Here is a 22,815-nt window from a genome sequence, read left to right on the forward strand (position 1 = left end):
AAATAGTGTATTATTACGATTATAGTGACTCCAGTTGTTATTGGTAAACAGTGTATTATTACAACAATGGATAGTGACTGTAGTGCTTTTGCAAACAGTGCATCATCAACAACGGATGTAGTGACCGTAGCTGTTCTTGGTAAACGGTATTATTATTACAAACAATGGATAGCAGATCCCAGGTCATTACTGGTAAATAGTGTATTATTACAAACAACGGATACAGTGACCGTAAATTGTTTTGGTAAACAGTGCATTATCACAAACAACGGATAGTGACCGTAACCTAGTTGTTATTGGTAAATAGTGCATTATTACAACAATGGGTAGTGACTGTAGTTGTTTTGGTAAATGGTGCATTATTACAACAATGGATAGTAACCCCACCTTGTTTTTGGTAAATGGTGCATTATTACAACAATGGATAGTGACCTGTAGTTGTTATTGGTAAAGAGTGTATTATTACCAACAATGGTAGTGCGGACTGTAGTTGATTTTTGGTAAATGGTGCATTATTACAACAATGGATAGTGACTGTAGTTGTTATTGGTAACAGTGTATTATTACAAACATTGGGCAGTGAGTCCATTGTTGTTGGTAACAGTGCATTATTACAACAACGGATAAGTGACCGTAGCTGTTCTTGGTAAATACAGTGCATTATCACAAACATTGGCAGTGACCCAGTTGTTTATTGGTAAATAGTGCATTATTACAAACAATGGATAGTGACCGTAGTTGTTTTTTTGGTAAATAGTGCATTATCACAACAATGGATAGTGACCGTAATTGTTTTGGTAAACGGTGTATTATTACAACAAATGGATAGTGACCGTAGCTGTTACTGGTAAATAGTGTATTATTACAACAATGGATAGTGACTGTAGCTGTTTTTGCAGTAAATAGTGTATTATTACAAACAAAATGGATAAAGTGACTGTGAATTGTTTTTGGGTAACAGTGCATTATTACAACAAAATGGATAGTGACCTAGTTGTTTTGGTAACACAGTGTATTATTACAACAATGGATAGTGACTGTAGTTGTTATTGGTAAATAGTGCATTATTACAACAATGGTAGTGACCGTAGTTGTTTCTTTGGTAAATAGTGCATTATTACAACAACGGATAGTGACCGTGTAGCTGTTAATGGTAACATAGTGCATTATTACAAACAATGGGTAGTGACTGTAGTTGTTTTGGTAAACGGCGTGTATTATTACAAACAATGGATAGTGATCCGTAGCTTGTTATTGGTAAAGAGTGCATTATTACAAACACTGTGGAAACGACCGTAGTTGTTTTGGTAAATAGTGTATTATTACAACATTGGTAGTGACCCAGCTTGTTATTGGTAACAGTGTATTATTACAAACAATGGATAGTGACTGTAGTTGTTTTGGTAAATAGTGTATTATTACAAACAATGGATAGTGATTGTAATTGTTTTGGTAAACGGTGTATTATTACAACAATGGATAGTGACTGTAGCTGTTATTGGTAAACAGTGTGCATTATTACAAACAATGGATAGTGACCGTAGCTGTTTTTTGGCAAATAGTGCATTATCACAACAATGGATAGTGACCGTAATTGTTTTTGGTAAACAGTGTATTATTACAAACAATGGATAGTGACCTCGTAGCTTGTTTTGGTAAATAGTGCATTATTACAACAATGGATAGTGACTGTAGCTGTTACTGGTAACAGTGCATTATTACAAACAACGGTAGTGACTCGTAGTTGTTTTTTTGGTAAATAGTGCATTATTACAAACAATGGATAAAGTGACTGTAGTTGTTAATGGTAACAGTGTATTATTCACAACAAATGGGCAGTGACCGTAGTTGTTTTGGTAAATGGTGCATTATTACAAACAATGGATAGTGACCGTAGTTGTTATTGGTAAAGAGTGTATTATTACAACATTGTGGAATGACTCTAGTTGTTCTTTTGGTAAATAGTGCATTATTACAACAATGGATAGTGACTGTAGCTTTGTTATTGGTAAATCAGCTCTATTATTACAAACAATGGATAGTGACCGTAGCTGTTTTGGTAAATGGTGCATTATTACAACAATGGATAGTGACCGTAGTTGTTATTGGTAAAGAGTGCATTATCACAAACAATGGGTAGTGACCGTAGTTGTTTCGGTAAATGGTGTATTATTACAACAATGGATAGTGACCTAGTTGTTTTGGTAAATGGTGCATTATTACAACAATGGATAGTGACCGTAGTTGTTATTGGTAAAGAGTGCATTATTACAACAATGGGTAAAGTGACCGTAGTTGTTTTGGTAAATCGGTGTATTATTACAACAATGGGTAGTGACTGTAGTTGTTTTTGGTAACCAGGTGCATTATTACAACAATGGATAGTGACTGTAGTTGTTATTGGTAAATAGTGTATTATTACAAACACTGAGTAGTGACTGTAGCTGTTATTGGTAAATAGTGTATTATTAGAATACCGAACAGACAATCGTAGCTGTTTTGGTAAAACAGTGCATTATCACAAACAATGGATAGTGACTGTAGTTGTTATTGGTAACAGTGCATTATTACAACATCAAGTAGTAACCATAGCTTGTTTCTGGTAAATGGTGCATTATTACAACAATGGATAAAGTGACCGTAGCTGTTACTTGGTAAAGATGCATTATTACAAACAATGGCAGTGACCGTAGTTGTTATTGGTAAACAGTGCATTATTACAACAATGGATAGTGACCGTAGCTGTTATTGGTAAACAGTGTATTATTACAACAATGGGTAGTGACCGTAGCTGTTATTGGTAAACAGTGCATTATTACAACAATGGATAGTGACCGTAGCTGGTTTTTTGGTAAACGGTGTATTATCACAACAATGGGTAGTGACCGTAGCTGTTTCTTGGTAAACGGTGCATTATCACAACAACGGATAGTGACCGTAGCTGTTATTGGTAAACAGTGCATTATTACAAACAACAATGGGTAGTGACCGTAGTTGTTATTGGTAAATAGTGCATTATCACAACAATGGTAGTGATCCAGCTGTTATTGGTAACATAGTGCATTATCACAAACAACGGCAGTGACCCAGCTGTTACTGGTAAACAGTGCATTATCACAAACAACGGGTAGTGACCGTAGTTGTTATTGGTAAACAGTGTATTATCACAAACAACTGGATAGTGACCGTAGTTGTTTTTGGTAAACAGTGCATTATCACAACAAACGGATAGTGACCGTAGTTGTTATTGGTAACAGTGCATTATCACAAACAATGGCAGTGACCCGAGCTGTTTTGGTAAAACAGTGTAATATCACAAACAATGGGTAGTGACCGTAGCTGTTATTGGTAAACAGTGCATTATCACAACAACGGATAGTGACTGTAGTTGGTTTTTGGTAACAGTGCATTATTACAACAATGGGCAGTGACCCTGAGTTGTTTTTGGTAACAGTGCAATATCACAAACAACGGCAGTGACCGTAGCTGTTACTGGTAAACAGTTATCACAACAAACGGATAGTTAACGTAGCTGTTTTGGTAAACAGTGCATTATCACAACAATGGGTAGTGACCGTGAGTTGTTTTGGTAAATAGTGCATTATCTACAAACAATGGGTAGTGACTGTAACCTTGTTTTTGGTAAACAGTGTATTATCACAAACAATGGATAGTTACTGTAGCTGTTTTGGTAACAGTGCATTATTACAACATTGGGTAGTGACCTGAGTTGTTTTTGGTAAATAGTGTATTATTACAAACAATGGCAGTGACTGTACTTGTTATTGGTAACAGTGCATTATTACAACAATGGCTAGTGACTGTAGTTGTTTTGGTAAACAGTGTATTATTACAACAATGGGTAGTGACTGTAGCTGTTATTGGTAAATAGTGTATTATTACAACAATGGATAGTTACTGTAGTTGTTTTGGTAAATAGTGTATTATTACAACATTGGTGTAGCGACTCGAGTTGTTTTTGGTAAATAGTGTATTATTACAACAATGGGTAGTGACTGTACTTGTTTTTGGTAAATAGTGTATTATTACAACAATGGGTAGTGACTGTAGTTGTTTTTAGTATATATTGTTATTGTTGTGATTTGTCACGTGTATTAATAATATCAGTTTTATTGTTGTGTATTTTCGGGTTACCTTGTACACTACATGGTGACATAACTATCATCTAGTCATTAAATCAATGTGTCATTGTTGTACAAGTCATCACATAAGTCCTGGTAACGGTTACGTCACTAGATACCTAACCACCCGTAAGATTTATTATCGTGTTACTTTATAGATAACTTATGGACAGTAATGGTTTGTATATGTTTGAATTTTATTGAAATGAGAACATTTTATTATTGCTATTCATAAGGACTTATGTAAATATGACCGAGGGAGTGATGCTTTTAGTTTGTCAATACCCAGCCATATGAATAAGATATACCCCTGAGAATTATGCAAGACGTCTTATGATATAAGCTAAGTGGCAGCTGTAATTAGTTCTATGACGCCGAATTGAACATTGCGAACAAACAAGGTCTTAAAATACGATATATAACTTGTGTTCAATTAATTTTCGAAGCACAGAAAGATTTCAAATTAAGGAAAGTCTCACTAATGAAAGTAGTGGACCTGAATATTCTCAATGTTGAACATATACACTAGGAACTATGGTTAACAAGCAGATTATTGAAAGATATTTAGAAAATGGAAATTTAAATACAATCTACTGATAATAATATTGTATTATTATTATATTATATATTATATTATATTTACTGTTTATTTGAACTGGACAATGCTCATAGTCAAAGATGCTAATGTTTTGAAGCAAAATTAGCAGATTGAGGGTTAGATTAATGTACTGATAAATAATCAGATAATGAGGCCATTCATCGTGACATACCAGTTTGTGAGATATGAAGGAGACGAAAAGCCAAATCTTTGTAGCTTTACAGATATATGATTTGGATAAATATAAGAGGGAATGACTAGTTTTAATTAAAGTTTTCATTAGGTGGTGGCCCAGCATGGCCAGGTGGATTAAGGCGTTCGACCTGTAATCTGAGGGTCGCGGGTTCGAACTCCTGTCGCACCAAACATTTGGAGTCGTTATAATGTAACGATGAATCCCACTATTCATTGGTAAAAAGAGTAGTTCAAGAGTTGGCGGTAGGTGGTGATGACTACCTGCTATTAGGAAGTTAGTGTAGATAGCTCGGTAGCTTTTGCGCGAAATTCAAAACAAATAAACAAACACTAGGTGGTTGGTTGGTTTTTGAATTTTGCGCAAAGATACACGAGGACTATCTGCGCTAGCCGTCCCCAACTGAGCAGTGTAAGACTAGAGGGAAGGCAGCTACTCATCACCACCGACCGCCAACTCTTGGAGTACTCTATTTATCAACGAATAGTGGAATTGACCGTCAGATTATAACGCCCCCACGACTGAATGGGCGAGCATGTTTGGTGCGACGGGGACTCACTAGGTGATTGGCAAGTTTTGAAATTACTTTTCTGGAGAAGTGGTCACTTTTAAAATGTTTCCTAGGTAACCAGTCAATTTAAATCCTAATGTGTGGTCAGTTTTAAGGTCTTTCTATATGAGTTTGAACATTAGAAACGATTGATCGCTGGAAACTCAGTTTATTTTGACAAAACAAAATATTATAAAAAAAGTAAATAGGTTTTACCAGCATAAGTTTTAAAGTCATAACTGGGATACTCAACAACAGCACGAGGTTGTCAGGTGCGTCCACTGGGATTAGATTTCAATTCTGAAATGTTTATTATTGTTATAATACGGTGTTTAAAACGAATGTTACACTCACTCTGCTGTTCTCCACGTGGATGGGTCTTAAATGAGGGTCAAACAACAATATCGATGGATCAATATCTACAGGTGACTGTCGACGACCCATGTTACACAAACTCCACTCTGGATTCAGAAGTCCCCAATAGGTAGGCCCTAAATAGAAAGAATTATACATAACAGAGATCCATATAGCTAATAATTCAATATGGATTAAAAAAAATACCACTAGGTAGGCCATAGATAGAAAGAGTTACATATTATCTACAAATCACATTACATAAACTCTATTATGGATTTAGAAAAATCCGCTCTGGATTAAGAAAATCTTGGTAGATAGGCCCTGTTTAGAAATAAAGTTCGTGTGTAAGTGACGACCCACGTCACCCAAGCTTCACTTTGAATTCAAAAGATCCCAGAAAGTTGCTCCAAGATAAAATAAACGAATTATAACTTTATTCAAAGAACATTTTGATCGGTGAGTTTATTTTGAATTTTGCGCAACTCTACACGAAGGCTATCTGAGCTAGTCATCCATAATTTAGCAGTATAGGAAAGCAGCTAGTCACCACCACCCACCGCCAACTCTTGGACTACTCTTCCACCAACTAATAGTTGGATTGACAATCACTATATACGCCCCAACGGCTGAAAGGGCAAGCATGTTTAGTTTGACGAGGATTCGAACCCCCGACCCTTGGATTACAAGGCGAGTGCCTTAACCACCTGGCCATGTCGAGCCGATCATTAAGCGAGGAAATGTTTCTCATGTAATTTCTTATTCTATCAAACTTCAATATATGATCACGTGTTCGATGTAATTGTGATAAAACTCCACGTGACCGTTTTCGAGAATATTTTATTTTTTCCTCGTGATCTCTTAAAAAACGTTATATTGTTGTATTTCTTCAGGAACATTTCACAAACAAACGTAAAATATCGTGACGTTAAAACAAACAAGAGAGAAAACAGAATAATCACAAGATGAGAAATTTTTATAACCCGTACACTTACGACTTACGAAGATATTTGTTCCGATAAACCTCAACTTATCGGTTTGTTTGGTAATACACACATATATCTCAAGGCAATAGCTTTCTGTTTGTTTGTTTGTTTTCGAATTTCGCACAAAGCTACTCGAGGGCTATCTGTGCTAGCTGTCCCTAATTTAGCAGTGTAAGAATAGGGGAAGGCAGCTAGTCATCACCACCCACCGCCAACTCTTGGGCTACTCTTTACCAACGAATAGTGGGATTGACCGTCACATTATAACGCCCCACGGCTGAAAGGGCGAGTATGTTTGGTGTGACGGGATTCGAACCCGAGACCTCCCCAGATTACGAGTCGCACGCCTTAATCCACCTGGCCATGCCGGGCCACAGAGGAAAGAAAATAAGCGAGCAGCACCTGCCGCCACTAGTGCTTTGTCAGCCTTTGAACCGAATATCGGGATTGACTGTCATTTTAATAACTTTCATTCACAGTTTTAAGTAAGTGCAGAGACGAGTTGAAGCAATCGTGACGTGAATGTTGGACCTCAGAACACGCAGCCCTAGGCGATAGTCACGACTCCACGTCTGCCTTTAAACCAAGTTTCAAGAAAGAACGTTTTGTCCTATAAAACGGAACAAACGTGTCTGGAAAACAAAACTTCCTTGGTATAGAATATCCAAGACAAAAAATGAGTCTTATAAAAATTGTATTTTTCTTTATGAAAGTTTCTTTCTTTAATTCGTGTAAATCTAAGAAACTATCGATTTGTAATACGTTCTGTCCAAAACCAAGCAAATTTTCTTCTCAAACGTGTATGATAGCACTCGACGTCTATGGTATTAAATAAGCAACGAAAATGAACTTCCATATTCATGTTCTTCAAACGTCTGCGCACATCTGATGAACTTCCATATTCATGTTCTTCAAACGTCTGCGCATATCTGATGTTTCATTTGTTTCTCCGCTTTTGAAACTCATGTGAGTGTTTTATTATTCCGCAGAGACAGATTAATTTACAGACATATACGAATGTAATAGTAAAACGGAACTGCGTGCATGGCTAGAACGCAAACGATCCTGTTTGACGAGTTAGTAAACATTTTAAAAACTGTATTACTCGGGGGAAAAGAAAGATCTTTGATCATAGGATAACGACAGTTTCACGTGACATTCTTCACGTTCGAGACAGGCGCTCTTGTTAAATTTTGGTAAATAAACTGCGAGGATTTTTCCCATTTTTCTGTAAGACGTAACCAGTTAATTAAAGAAATATGTTAAGAGCTCGCGAGGGCTAACTTGCACGTGATAATGAAAATATCGAACTTACAGTATCTATCAAACAAAATTATTATTCGACCTAAATAACCCTAATGTCTGGTTCTGACAGAAGCAAATCTGACCTCGCAGCTGTTGATTCATTTAATTATTAAACTTACATTGTCTAACGTTTGGTGTTTTACATTTGTTGTTATCTAAAATTAGTCCTTGGTTTTAGAAACTCTATCTCTTCAAAATAAGAGCTAATTCGTGGGATTAATTTTCTTTGGAATAATAGGGTCATTTTTCTTGGAATAAGGGTAACAACTGATAGAGAAGTGTTAGAGATGTGGACTGTGTCGTCAATATGAATTTGTGTTTCCAAGGAAACCAGTGGCATCAAAGTCAACGTGATAAAAATGATAAAACATGTAAAGAAGGAAACAGAGATATCTCAGGACAACGTAGCGTATTGTCAGGGGCCCGGCACGGCCAAGCGTGTTAAGGCGTGCGATCGTAATTGAGGGTCGCGGGTTCGCATCCCGGTCACCCAAACATGCTCGCCCTTTCAGCCGTGGGGCGTTATAATGTTACGGTCAATCCCACTATCTGTTGGTAAAAGAGTAGCCCAAGAGTTGGCGGTGGGTGGTGATGACTTATCTCTAGTCTTACACTGCTAAATTAGGGACGGCTAGCACAGATAGCCCTCGAGTAGCTTTGTGCGAAATTCAAAACAAACAAACAAACCAAACGTATTGTCAGATAAAGGACACAGTGACTTATATTCCGGTAGAGGGCACTGTGATGAATGAGCCGGTAGTGACATATGAGATATTATGGTGCATAGTCACGTAACAGATGTGTTGATACGTCGCTAGGTAGATGATTCTGTAGTAAGCAGTTCTTTAGGAGGTTTTGATATATGGTCATGTAAATTCAGTGTGATATGTGCTCAGGTAAGTTCAGTGTGATGTGTGGTAAGCGAATAACACCGTGATATATGGTCAGGTAAGTCCAGTGTGATGTGTGGTCAGCGAATAACATTGTGATATATGGTCAGGTAAGTTCAGTGTGATGTGTGGTCAGCGAATAACACCGTGATATATGGTCAGATGAAGGACGCCCAGTAATGGTGACGTAAAGGACACCGCAGTATATGGTAAAAAATGGAGGACCATGTGATAGGTGAATATATAAATTATAACGTGAAAATACGCCAGGTAAAGAACAACGTGACACGTGGTCAGGTAAAGTGAACTGTGACACGTGGTCAGGTAAAGTGAACCGTGACGTGGTTAGGTAAAGAGAGCCGTGACACGTGGTTAGGTAAAGAGAACCGTGACATTTTGTCAGGTAAAGAGAACCGTGACACGTGGTCAGGTAAAGAGAACTGTGACATGTGTCCGCTAAAGGAACCATGATACGTGGTCAGGTGAAGAGAACCGTGACATGTGTTCAAGTAAAGGAACCATGACATGTGTCCGGCTAAAGGAACCATGACATGTGGTCAGGTAAAGAGAATCCGTGACACGTGGTTCAAGTAAAGGAACCATGACATGTGGTCAGGTGAAGAGAACTGTGACATGTGTTCAAGTAAGGAACCATGACATGTGGTCAGGTGAAGAGAACCGTGACACGTGTTCAAGTAAAGGAACCATGACACGTGGTCAGGTGAAGAGAACCGTGACATGTGTTCAAGCAAAGGAACCATGACATGTGGTCAGGTAAAGAGAACTGTGACATGTGGTCAGGTGAAGAGAACCGTCACACGTGGTTAGGTAAAGAGAACTGTGACATTTTGTCAGGTAAAGAGAACAGTGACGTGGTCAGGTAAAGAGAACTGTGACATGTGTTCAAGTAAAGGAACCATGACATGTGGTCAGGTGAAGAGAACTGTGACATGTGTTCAAGCAAAGGAACCATGACATGGGTCAGGTGAAGAGAACCGTGACATGTGTTCAAGTAAAGGAACTATGACATGTGGTCAGGTAAAGAGAACTGTGACATGTGGTCAGGTGAAGAGAACTGTCACACGTGGTTAGGTAAAGAGAACCGTGACACGTGGTTAGGTAAAGAGAACTGTGACATTTGGTCAGGTAAAGAGAACCGTGACACGTGGTCAGGTAAAGTGAACTGTGACACGTGATCAAGTAAAGAGAATTGTGACAGGTGGTCAGGTAAAGTAAACTATAACACGTGGTCAGGTAGAGTTTAGTGGACATCGTTAGCTATCACGATAACATGAACTTAAAGCACAACACTGTATCATAAACCAATCACTTCTAAGCGAAACTCAATATTTAAATAGATATGTTAAAACAATCCTTCAAACCATTTCTGATGATGTAGTAAATAAGTCATAAGTTAAACGAACACAGACTAATCACAATATATATAAATAAGAATGAGATTGTTAAGCCTAAACTAATGATGTTAATGAGTCCGGAAATCCAACTTTGCTCTTTTAAGATCAGCTTGTGCTTCGAATTATTAGTGCTTCAATGTGCAACTGGTAGATCTGTTCAAAGCGTCACCATAACATGAGGAGACAAACAGTTGTTAGAAGTTAGCTTCAGTAACTTAATTGTATCAGTTGATACAGTCCTGATGCACAAAAGTTACAGGTGTGATTTAAACTAATGATAATAAACACCATACGTTATAACGTGATCAGTAAGTTCAGAACTCAGAAAATTTTTGTAGGCTAAATTTCAACTTCAAATCTATAATACAACATCAAAGTTAAACAGGGTGTTACATTAGTCATGTTGTATTAAACAAGAAATTAGTCTACTGGCTTAATTAGACGGATAATTTGTTTTAAATCCAGAGCTCTGCTACAGAGCCAGTCCATACCTTCTAACTTTAAAATGAATCATCCGTTTAATTTGCCAGTATTTTGCGTTATAAGAGTGCCAGTCAATCCCTTTTCTTGCTTAGTTAGGTTGCTCCTGACTGCTGCATTTTCTGTAATTAGTAGCTCAAAATTAGAGATGGCGAAAACATAGAAAGCTTTGACGACATTCTGATATTATGAGCGCCTTAGTGTATTAGGCCTAAAGGATTGAGTTAGGCCTGATTTGTTATTTATTCTCCAAAAGCATGCGGATAAATTTAGGCTTAAATTGAAATGCTTTTGTTGTTAGCAAGTTTTGTGATATGTTATTTTGTATTTATGTGAGTAATTGACTAAAAAACAAACAAACACACTTTAAATGTGTAAACTATATAAATTCTATGGCAGGTTTCGAATACTTATTTTGAATAAAATTCAAATCCTGATCTAGTTAACACCTTCTTTAATATTTTGTATTTATTGCCTAGCTACTAAGGTTACCCCTACTGGTCCTAATATTGAACCACTGCCCAGAGGGAAGGCAGCTAATCAGCACTATCCTGATTCAGCATCTACGACAAGGATTTCTGTCACGCTTATAACGCATCCATAGCTTAAAGTGCGGGTAATAGTTTGTGGTATTTCATTGGTGTGAGTCCTGGCTCGCCAGCTCCGAAATCCAGAGCTCTAGTAGTTATTTTGAGGAGATATTACGTACTTCTTGGTTAATGGAGGTTTCTCACGTCATAAGCAACAAATCTATAATCAGTCATAGCACGACTTAAACTTAGCAGAAAAAAAAAAAGAACCACTTTTCCAACTGTGAAAGAGAAACAGTAGTTGACAGTTGACTGAGAGGGTTATATATTTCTCTCGAAGTGGATTAGTTCCTAAAGGCACATTTTTTCCTTCTTCTTCTAAGCTTCGGGTTCGTTTGTTCGCTTTTGTAGGATAAAACCAGAACGATAACAAAGACGCTTAATTTAGTTAGGAAGTCCTGGATTAAGCGGAGTTCTCTGGGATTTATTTAAAGCGAAATATTCTACAGGATTAATAAGATAAGAATGCTTTCAACGTGTAGATATATTAATGAATATTTAAAAGAGAGATAATATTTACTGCCTCTCTCTAATGACGTATCTGTAACCACTGTCACCCCCGGATTGAAAGAAAACGTCATTTATCTTTATAAAAACGACGAAAAGCTCCCCCAATTGGCTCAATGGTAAACTTTCGGACTTATTATTCTAAAATAAAATGGGTTTTAAACCCGTAGTGGACATGGCACGAATAGCAAATTATGAAGCTTTGCGTGTCGCAACAGACAAACAAACGAAGAAGCTTTAGAAGGAAAACATTGATAATTTGGTTTAAACCACTAACATATTTATAACGTTTGTACGTTGAGAGAGAAAATTACCATAGGTAATTAATTATACGTTACACCAGTAAAATTATCTTTGATATATATTTAGTCAAAAAAAGCCAGTTATGATGAAAAATTCGTTATACATGTCATTATTTGACCGGAACAAATGGTGTTAACGCTTTGTAAGAATTCGCTCTAAGCAGTACGTCAGGCAGATGGTGTTAACGCTTTGTAAGTATTCGCTCTAAGAAGTAGTACGTCAGGCAGATGGTGTTAACGCTTTGTAAGAATCTGCCTCTAAGAAGTAGTACGTCAGGCAGATGGTGTTAACGCTTTGTAAGAATTCGCCTAAGAAGTAGTACGTCAGGCAGATGGTGTTAACGCTTTGTAAGAATCTGCTCTAAGCAGTACGTCAGGCAGATGGTGTTAACGCTTTGTAAGAATCTGCTCTAAGCAGTAGTACGTCAGGCAGATGGTGTTAACGCTTTGTAAGAATCTGTCTCTAAGAAGTAGTACGTCAGGCAGATGGTGTTAACGCTTTGTAAGAATCTGCTCTAAGAAGTAGTACGTCAGGCAGATGGTGTTAACGCTTTGTAAGAATCTGCTCTAAAAAGTAGCACGTCAGGCAGATGGTGTTAACGCTTTGTAAGAATCTGCCCTAAGCAGTAGTACGTCAGGCAGATGGTGTTAACGCTTTGTAAGAATCTCGTTCTAAGAAGTAGTACGTCAGGCAGATGGTGTTAACGCTTTGTAAGAATCTGCTCTAAGAAGTAGTACGTCAGGCAGATGGTGTTAACGCTTGTAAGAATCTGCTCTAAAAAGTAGTACGTCAGGCAGATGGTGTTAACGCTTGTAAGAATCTGCTCTAAGAAGTAGTACGTCAGGCAGATGGTGTTAACGCTTTGTAAGAATTCGCTCTAAGAAGCAGTACGTCAGGCATCTTTTCCATTGTTCTTACTTCTGTTTTTGTTGAAGTTTGCGCAAAGCTACTCAATGAAAATATGCTCTAGCTATTCCTAACTTAGACACGATAGCCCTAGAGTTGACCCTTAACTAACTGCTATTCCTCTAGCCTGTCAGCTCATAACTCTAAACGTTTTAATCTCGTGTATTTACAAATATAGCGAAATGAAATAGATGCAGGAGTGTCACTTTAACAGACTAGATTTTCACTTAGGTACGCTTTCAATTTCTCACATCTTAGTTTATGTACTCTTAGGTTTTTTCTATGTAGGATGGTAAGTTTAATAATTACGACTAATTGAAAGTTATTACAGAAAGATTAGAGACTTATAGTGTATTTTATAAAATGGTACACAATACCGACTTGATTTGAACAGGCAAAGTGAAAATACAAGATGGGTTTTTGGTCCCAGTGTTTCAACGAATCTTTTAATTAGGTCCTACTCTGCATAACGGAATACAATAATTAACAGTCACGAGCAAATATTCCTGTAACAGTGACGCAGCTGATGGGACCGTCTTGAGATTTCTTGATGCGCATGAGCTGGAAACATTAAGCTTTCATTCTCAAATAATTTTCTGGACTTTGTGACAATCTGGAAACACAACGCGTTATTACAGTAACAAAAGAAAATATCAAACCATCGATCAAAATAACACGAAAACTGGTTGTAAGAAATATTATTCCATAATTCTTAAGCCGAATGATTTTCTGGTTCATTTATTTCCTAGAAGTTCAACGAAACGCCACACAAAGGGTTATCTGTATTAAGTTAGTACTAATTTTAAATTGATAGAGAAGAGCTAGTTTGTTAACAGTATTTTATCTCCTGGGTTACTTTTGTCTAAGTGAATAATAAGCTAATGAATTATAAAACGTACCGTAATACAGTTAGTAGTAATAATAATAACGTACCGTAATACTGTTAATATTAATAATAATAACGTACCGTAATACAGTTAATATTAATAATAATAACGTACCGTAATACAGCTAGTAGTAATAATAATAACGCACCGTAATACCGTTAGTAGTAATAATAATAACGTACCGTAATAATTGTTAACATTAATAATAATAACGCACCGTAATACAAGTTAGCAGTAATAATAATAACGCACCGTAATTAATTGTTAGTAGTAATAATAATAACGCACCGTAAATACAGTTAATATTAATAATAATAACGTAAAATGTAATACCGTTAGTAGTAGTAATAATAACGTACCGTAATGTACCTGTTAGCATTAATAATAATAACGCACCGTAATACCGTTAGTAGTAATAATAATAACGCACCGTAATACCGTTAATATTAATAATAATAACGCACCGTAACAACAAAGTTAGTAGTAATAATAATAACGCACCGTAATACCGTTAGTAGTAATAATAATAACGCACCGTAATACAGCTAGTAGTAATAATAATAACGCACCGTAACACCGTTAATATTAATAATAATAACGCACCGTAATGTACAGTTAGCAGTAATAATAATAACGCACCGTAATACCGTTAGTAGTAATAATAATAACGCACCGTAATACACAGTTAGTAGCAATAATAATAACGCACCGTAATTGGCAGTTAGTAGTAATAATAATAACGCACCAAAAATACGCAGTTAGTAGTAATAATAATAACGCATTGTAACACAGTTAATCACTAATAATAATAACGCAGTGTAATACAGTTAGTAGTAATAATAATAACGCACCTGTAAATACAGTTAGTAGTAATAATAATAACGCACCGTAATACAGTTAGTAGTAATAATAATAACGTACCGGTAATAAAGCCAGAAGTAGTAATAATAACGCACCGTAATGTACAGTTAGTAGTAATAATAATAACGCACCGTAACACAGTTAGTAGTAATAATAATAACGTACATTGTAACACAGTTAATATTACCAATAATAACGCAGTGTAATACAGTTAGTAGTAATAATAATAACGCACCGTAATACAGTTAGTAGTAATAATAATAACGCACCCGTAATACAGTTAATATTAACAATAATAACGCACCGTAACACTGTTAATATTAATAATAATAACGCACTGTAACACCGTTAATATTAATAATAATAACGCACCGTAACACCGTTAATATTAATAATAATAACGCACCGTAAATACAGTTAGTAGTAATAATAATAACGTCCGTAAAACACCGTTAACATTAATAATAATAACGCACCGTACTGTAAAGCAGTTAATACCAATAATAATAACGCAGTGTAATACAGTTAGTAGTAATAATAATAACGCACCGTAATACAGTTAGTAGTAATAATAATAAACGCACCGTAATACAGTTAGTAGTAATAATAATAACGCACCGTGTCATTAGTTAGTAGCAATAATAATAACGTACTGTGTCACAGTTAATACCAATACCAATAACGTAGTGTAACGCAGTTAAGTAATAATAAACAACGCACCGTAACACAGTTAAGTAGTAATAATAACAACGCACCGTAACACGCGTTAGTAGTAATAATAACAACGCACCGGTAATACAGTTAGCAGTGTAATAATAACAACGTATTGTTAATAACAGTTAACACCAATAATAATAACGCAGCGCAAATACACAGTTAGTAGTAATAATAATAACGCAAAAAGTAATACAAGCTAGTGGTAATAATAATAACCGCAACCGTAATACAGTTAGTAGTAATAATAATAACGTACCGTAATACAGCCAATTAGTTAATAATAACGCACCGTAATACCGTTAACATTAATAATAATAACGCACCGTAACACCGTTAATATTAATAATAACAAACGCACCGTAACACCGTTAATATTAATAATAATAACAACGCACCGTAATACAGTAAGTAGTAATAATAATAACGCACCGCGTAAACGTTAATATTAATAATAATAACGCACCGTAAATACAGTTAATACCACAATAATAATAACGCAGTGTAATACAGTTAGTAGTAATAATAATAACGCACCGTAACACAGTTAGTAGTAATAATAATAACGTACTGTAATACAGTTAGTAGTAATAATAATAACGTACTGTAATACAGTTAGTAGTAATAATAATAACGTATTGTAATACAGTTAATACTAATAATAATAACGTAGTGTAATACAGTTAGTAGTAATAATAATAACGTACTGTAATACAGTTAGTAGTAATAATAATAACGTACTGTAATACAGTTAATATTAATAATAATAACGTACTGTAATACTGTTAATATTAATAATAATAACGTACTGTAATACTGTTAATATTAATAATAATAACGTACTGTAATACAGTTAATATTAATAATAATAACGCACCGTAATACCGTTAATATAATAATAATAACGTACCGTAATACAGTTAGTAGTAATAATAATAACGCACCGTAATACCGTTAATATTAATAATAATAACGTACCGTAATACCGTTAATACTAATAATAATAACGCACCGTAATACAGTTAGTAGTAATAATAATAACGCACCGTAATACAGTTAATACTAATAATAATAACGCACCGTAATAATGTTAATATTAATAATAATAACGCATTGTAATACAGTTAGTAGTAATAATAATAACGTAATATTAATAATAATAACGTACCGTAATACAGTTAATATTAATAATAATAACGTACCGTAATACAGTTAGTAGTAATAATAATAACGCACCGTAACACCGTTAATAGTAATAATAATAACGCACCGTAATACTGTTAGTAGTAATAATAATAACGTACCGTAATACAGTTAGTAGTAATAATAATAACGCACTGTAATACTGTTAATACTAATAATAATAACGTACCGTAATACCGTTAGTAGTAATAATAATAACGTACCGTAATACAGTTAGTAGTAATAATAATAACGTACCGTAATACCGTTAATATTAATAATAATAACGCACTGTAATACCGTTAATATTAATAATAATAACGTACCGTAATACAGTTAGTAGTAATAATAATAACGTACCGTAATACCGTTAATATTAATAATAATAACGCACCGTAATACCGTTAATATTAATAATAATAACGCACCGTAATACAGTTAGTAGTAATAATAATAACGCACCGTAATACAGTTAGTAGTAATAATAATAACGCACCGTAATACCGTTAATATAATAATAATAACGCACCGTAATAACACAGCTAGTAGTAATAATAATAACGCACACGTAACACAGTTAGTAGTAATAATAATAACGCACCGTAATACCGTTAATAATAATAATAATAACGCACCGTAACACCGTTAGTAGTAATAATAATAACGCACCGTAATACAGTTAGTAGTAATAATAATAACGTACTGTAATACCGTTAATATTAATAATAATAACGCACCGTAATACCGTTAATATTAATAATAATAACGCACCGTAATACAGTTAGTAGTAATAATAATAACGCACTGTAATACAGTTAGTAGTAATAATAATAACGCACCGTAATACTGTTAATATTAATAATAATAACGCACCGTAATACAGTTAGTAGTAATAATAATAACGCACCGTAATACAGTTAGTAGTAATAATAATAACGCACCGTAATACAGTTAGTAGTAATAATAATAACGCACCGTAATACAGTTAGTAGTAATAATAATAACGCACCGTAATACAGTTAGTAGTAATAATAATAACGCACCGTAATACTGTTAATATTAATAATAATAACGCACCGTAATACAGTTAGTAGTAATAATAATAACGCACCGTAATACAGTTAGTAGTAATAATAATAACGCACCGTAATACAGTTAGTAGTAATAATAATAACGCACCGTAATACAGTTAGTAGTAATAATAATAACGCACCGTAATACAGTTAGTAGTAATAATAATAACGCACTGTAACACAGTTAATATTAATAATAATAACGCAGTGTAATACAGTTAGTAGTAATAATAATAACGCACTGTAACACCGTTAATATTAATAATAATAACGCACCGTAATACAGTTAATACTAATAATAATAACGTAGTGTAATACAGTTAGTAGTAATAATAATAACGTACTGTAATACAGTTAGTAGTAATAATAATAACGTACTGTAATACAGTTAGTAGTAATAATAATAACGTACTGTAATACAGTTAGTAGTAATAATAATAACGTACTGTAATACTGTTAATATTAATAATAATAACGCAGTGTAATACAGTTAGTAGTAATAATAATAACGCACCGTAATACAGTTAGTAGTAATAATAATAACGCACCGTAATACCGTTAATACTAATAATAATAACGTACTGTATTACTGTTAGTAGTAATAATAATAACGTACTGTAATACAGTTAGTAGTAATAATAATAACGTACTGTAATACTGTTAATATTAATAATAATAACGTACTGTAATACTGTTAATATTAATAATAATAACGCACCGTAATACAGTTAGTAGTAATAATAATAACGCACCTGTAATACAGTTAGTAGTAATAATAATAACGTACCGTAATACCGTTAATATTAATAATAATAACGCACCGTAATACAGTTAGTAGTAATAATAATAACGCACCGTAACACTGTTAGTAGTAATAATAATAACGCACCGTAATACAGTTAGTAGTAATAATAATAACGCACTGTAATACAGTTAGTAGTAATAATAATAACGTACCGTAATACAGTTAGCAGTAATAATAATAACGCACCGTAATACCGTTAATATTAATAATAATAACGCACTGTAATACAGTTAGTAGTAATAATAATAACGCACCGTAATACCGTTAGTAGTAATAATAATAACGCACCGTAATACAGTTAGTAGTAATAATAATAACGCACCGTAATACAGTTAGTAGTAATAATAATAACGCACCGTAATACAGTTAGTAGTAATAATAATAACGCACTGTAATACAGTTAATAATAATAATAATAATAACGCAGCGTAATACAGTTAGTAGTAATAATAATAACGCACCGTAATACCGTTAATATTAATAATAATAACGTACCGTAATACAGTTAATATTAATAATAATAACGCACTGTAATACAGTTAGTAGTAATAATAATAACGCAGCGTAATACAGTTAGTAGTAATAATAATAACGCACCGTAATACTGTTAATATTAATAATAATAACGCACTGTAATACAGTTAATACTTAATAATAACAACGCACCGTAATACAGTTAGTAGCGGTTGAATAATAATAACGTACCGTAACACCGTTAATATTAATAATAATAACGTACTGTAATACAGTTAATACTAATAATAATAACGTAGTGTAATACAGTTAGTAGTAATAATAATAACGTACTGTAATACAGTTAGTAGTAATAATAATAACGTACTGTAATACAGTTAATATTAATAATAATAACGTACTGTAATACAGTTAATACTAATAATAATAACGTAGTGTAATACAGTTAATATTAATAATAATAACGTATTGTAATACTGTTAATATTAATAATAATAACGTACTGTAATACCGTTAATATTAATAATAATAACGCACCGTAATACAGTTAGTAGTAATAATAATAACGCACTGTAATACTGTTAATATTAATAATAATAACGCACCGTAATACAGTTAATACTAATAATAATAACGCACTGTAATACCGTTAATAATAATAATAACGCACCGTAATACAGTTAATACTAAGAATAATAACGCACTGTAATACCGTTAATAATAATAATAACGCACCGTAACACAGTTAATACTAATAATAATAACGTACTGTAATACTGTTAATAATAATAATAACGTACTGTAATACAGTTAGTAGTAATAATAATAACGTACTGTAATACTGTTAATATTAATAATAATAACGTAGTGTAATACAGTTAATATTAATAATAATAACGTACTGTAATACTGTTAATATTAATAATAATAACGTACTGTAATACTGTTAATATTAATAACAATAACGTATTGTAATAGAGTTAATACTAAGAATAATAACGTACTGTAATACTGTTAATATTAATAATAATAACGAACTGTAATACTGTTAATATTAATAATAATAACGTACTGTAATACTGTTAATATTAATAATAATAACGTACCGTAATACCGTTAATATTAATAATAATAACGTGCCGTAATACAGTTAATACTAAGAATAATAACGTACTGTAATACTGTTAATAATAATAATAACGCACTGTAATACAGTTAATACTAAGAATAATAACGTACTAGTAATAATACCGTTAATAATAATAATAACGTACCGTAATACAGTTAGTAGTAATAATAATAACGCACCGTAATACCGTTAATATTAATAATAATAACGTACTGTAATACAGTTAATACTTAAGAATAATAACGTATTGTAATACCGTTAATAATAATAATAACGTACCGTAATACAGTTAGTAGTAATAATAATAACGTACCGTAATACCGTTAATATTAATAATAATAACGTATTGTAATACTGTTAATATTAATAATAATAACGTACTGTAATACTGTTAATATTAATAATAATAACGTACTGTAATACAGTTAATACTAAGAATAATAACGTATTGTAATACTGTTAATAATAATAATAACGTACTGTAATAGAGTTAATACTAAGAATAATAACGTACTGTAATACCGTTAATATTAATAATAATAACGCACTGTAATACCGTTAATATTAATAATAATAACGTACTGTAATACTGTTAATATTATTAATAATAACGTACTGTAATACTGTTAATATTAATAATAATAACGTACTGTAATACTGTTAATATTAATAACAATAACGTATTGTAATACAAAGCCAATATTAATAATAATAACGTACCGTAATACCGTTAATATTAATAATAATAACGTACTGTAATACTGTTAATATTAATAATAATAACGTACTGTAATACAGTTAGTATTAATAATAATAACGTACTGTAATACTGTTAATATTAATAATAATAACGTATTGTAATACTGTTAATATTAATAACAATAACGTATTGTAATAGAGTTAATACTAAGAATAATAACGTACTGTAATACTGTTAATATTAATAATAATAACGTACTGTAATACTGTTAATATTAATAATAATAACGTACTGTAATACTGTTAATATTAATAACAATAACGTATTGTAATACAGTTAATACTAAGAATAATAACGTATTGTAATACTGTTAATAATAATAATAACGTACTGTAACACTGTTAATATTTATGAGAAATTATCATAAAAAAATGTGACTAATCTTACTGCTGAAAAAAAACTGTTCATTGTTGTATTATTGCATAACAAAGTTTTATTATTGTTTGTATTATTATGATACAAAGTTTTATTATTGTTTGTATTATTATGATACAAAGATTTATTATTGTTTGTATTATTATGTAACAAAGTTTTATTATTGTTTGTATTATTATGTAACAAAGTTTTATTATTGTTTGTATTATTATGATACAAAGATTTATTATTGTTTGTATTATTATGTAACAATGTTTTATTATTGTTTGTATTATTATGTAACAAAGTTTTATTATTGTTTGTATTATTATGTAACAATGTTTTATTATTGTTTGTATTATTATGTAACAATGTTTTATTATTGTTTGTATTATTATGTAACAATGTTTTATTATTGTTTGTATTATTATGTAACAATGTTTTATTATTGTGTGTATTATTATGTAACATTCTTTTATGTAACATTGCGACAATGTTTAATGTTGGTAGATATATTCACTCTCTATATAGTCCCCTACCATTCGTAATCTGAGGATCACGGGTTCGAATCCTCCTCACACCAAACATGGTCGCCCTTTCAGCCGCGGGGGCGTTATATAGTCACGGTCAATCACACTATTCGTTGGTAAATGAGTAGCCCAAGAGTTGGCGGTTGGTGGGATTAGGGACGGCTAGCGCAGGTAGCCCTCGTGTAGCTTTGTGCGAAATTCAAAACCAAAAAAACAAATATTACAGTGCAGTTTCGACGTTATTTTAACATTAAAAACAATTCCTGTGAATAGTCTCGTGTTTTTAAAAAATAATATTTCTTGAATATTAAAAAGTAGCACAACATTAAGTCTGAATGCTTTCAACGTTAAAAATCTGGTTTCTATACCCGCGATATAAGATTGAAGACTCTACGGATATAACTGGATTTATCGGATCCTCGTCTTAAGAGGACCGAAAGTTCGAACACTAAAGTTATTTCTTAAAACGTAAATCAGATTGAGGCTGCATTATGTCCACCGAAAGTTTTATAATTATGAAGACTTAGTTAAAGGCACTGCTAACCAAGTTCGGTTTCTCTAATTGTGTTTGCGGAATGGAAAACGCAAGACCTTAGATTTAATGAATATAACAAACAAATTAAAATTATCGGTAAGAGAAACGTGTTTGAACTCAGAAAACAAAATTAAGTTGACGGATAAAATCTGAGAAAATCCCAACAACAAACAAGGGTTTCTTTGTTTGTTTTTGAATTTCGTACAAAGCTACTCGAGGGCTATCTGTGCTAGCCGTCCCTAATTTAGCAGTGTAAGACTAGAGGGAAGGCTAGCTAGTCATCACCACCCAC

General features: G+C 33.1%; 1 protein-coding gene across 1 annotated transcript in view; it reads right to left on the reverse strand.

The window, feature by feature from the left end:
• LOC143227965 (putative carbonic anhydrase-like protein 2) overlaps positions 1-22,815 on the reverse strand; it is a 122,261-nt gene that overhangs the window by 27,144 nt on the left and 72,302 nt on the right. Inside the window, exon 3 of the mRNA XM_076459316.1 lies at positions 5,838-5,974. Within this exon, the coding sequence (XP_076315431.1) occupies positions 5,838-5,974 (137 nt within the window). The remainder of the gene's footprint in view (positions 1-5,837; positions 5,975-22,815) is intronic.

This window comes from Tachypleus tridentatus, chromosome 10, assembly GCF_004210375.1.
Source record: "Tachypleus tridentatus isolate NWPU-2018 chromosome 10, ASM421037v1, whole genome shotgun sequence".
NCBI lineage: Eukaryota > Metazoa > Arthropoda > Merostomata > Xiphosura > Limulidae > Tachypleus > Tachypleus tridentatus.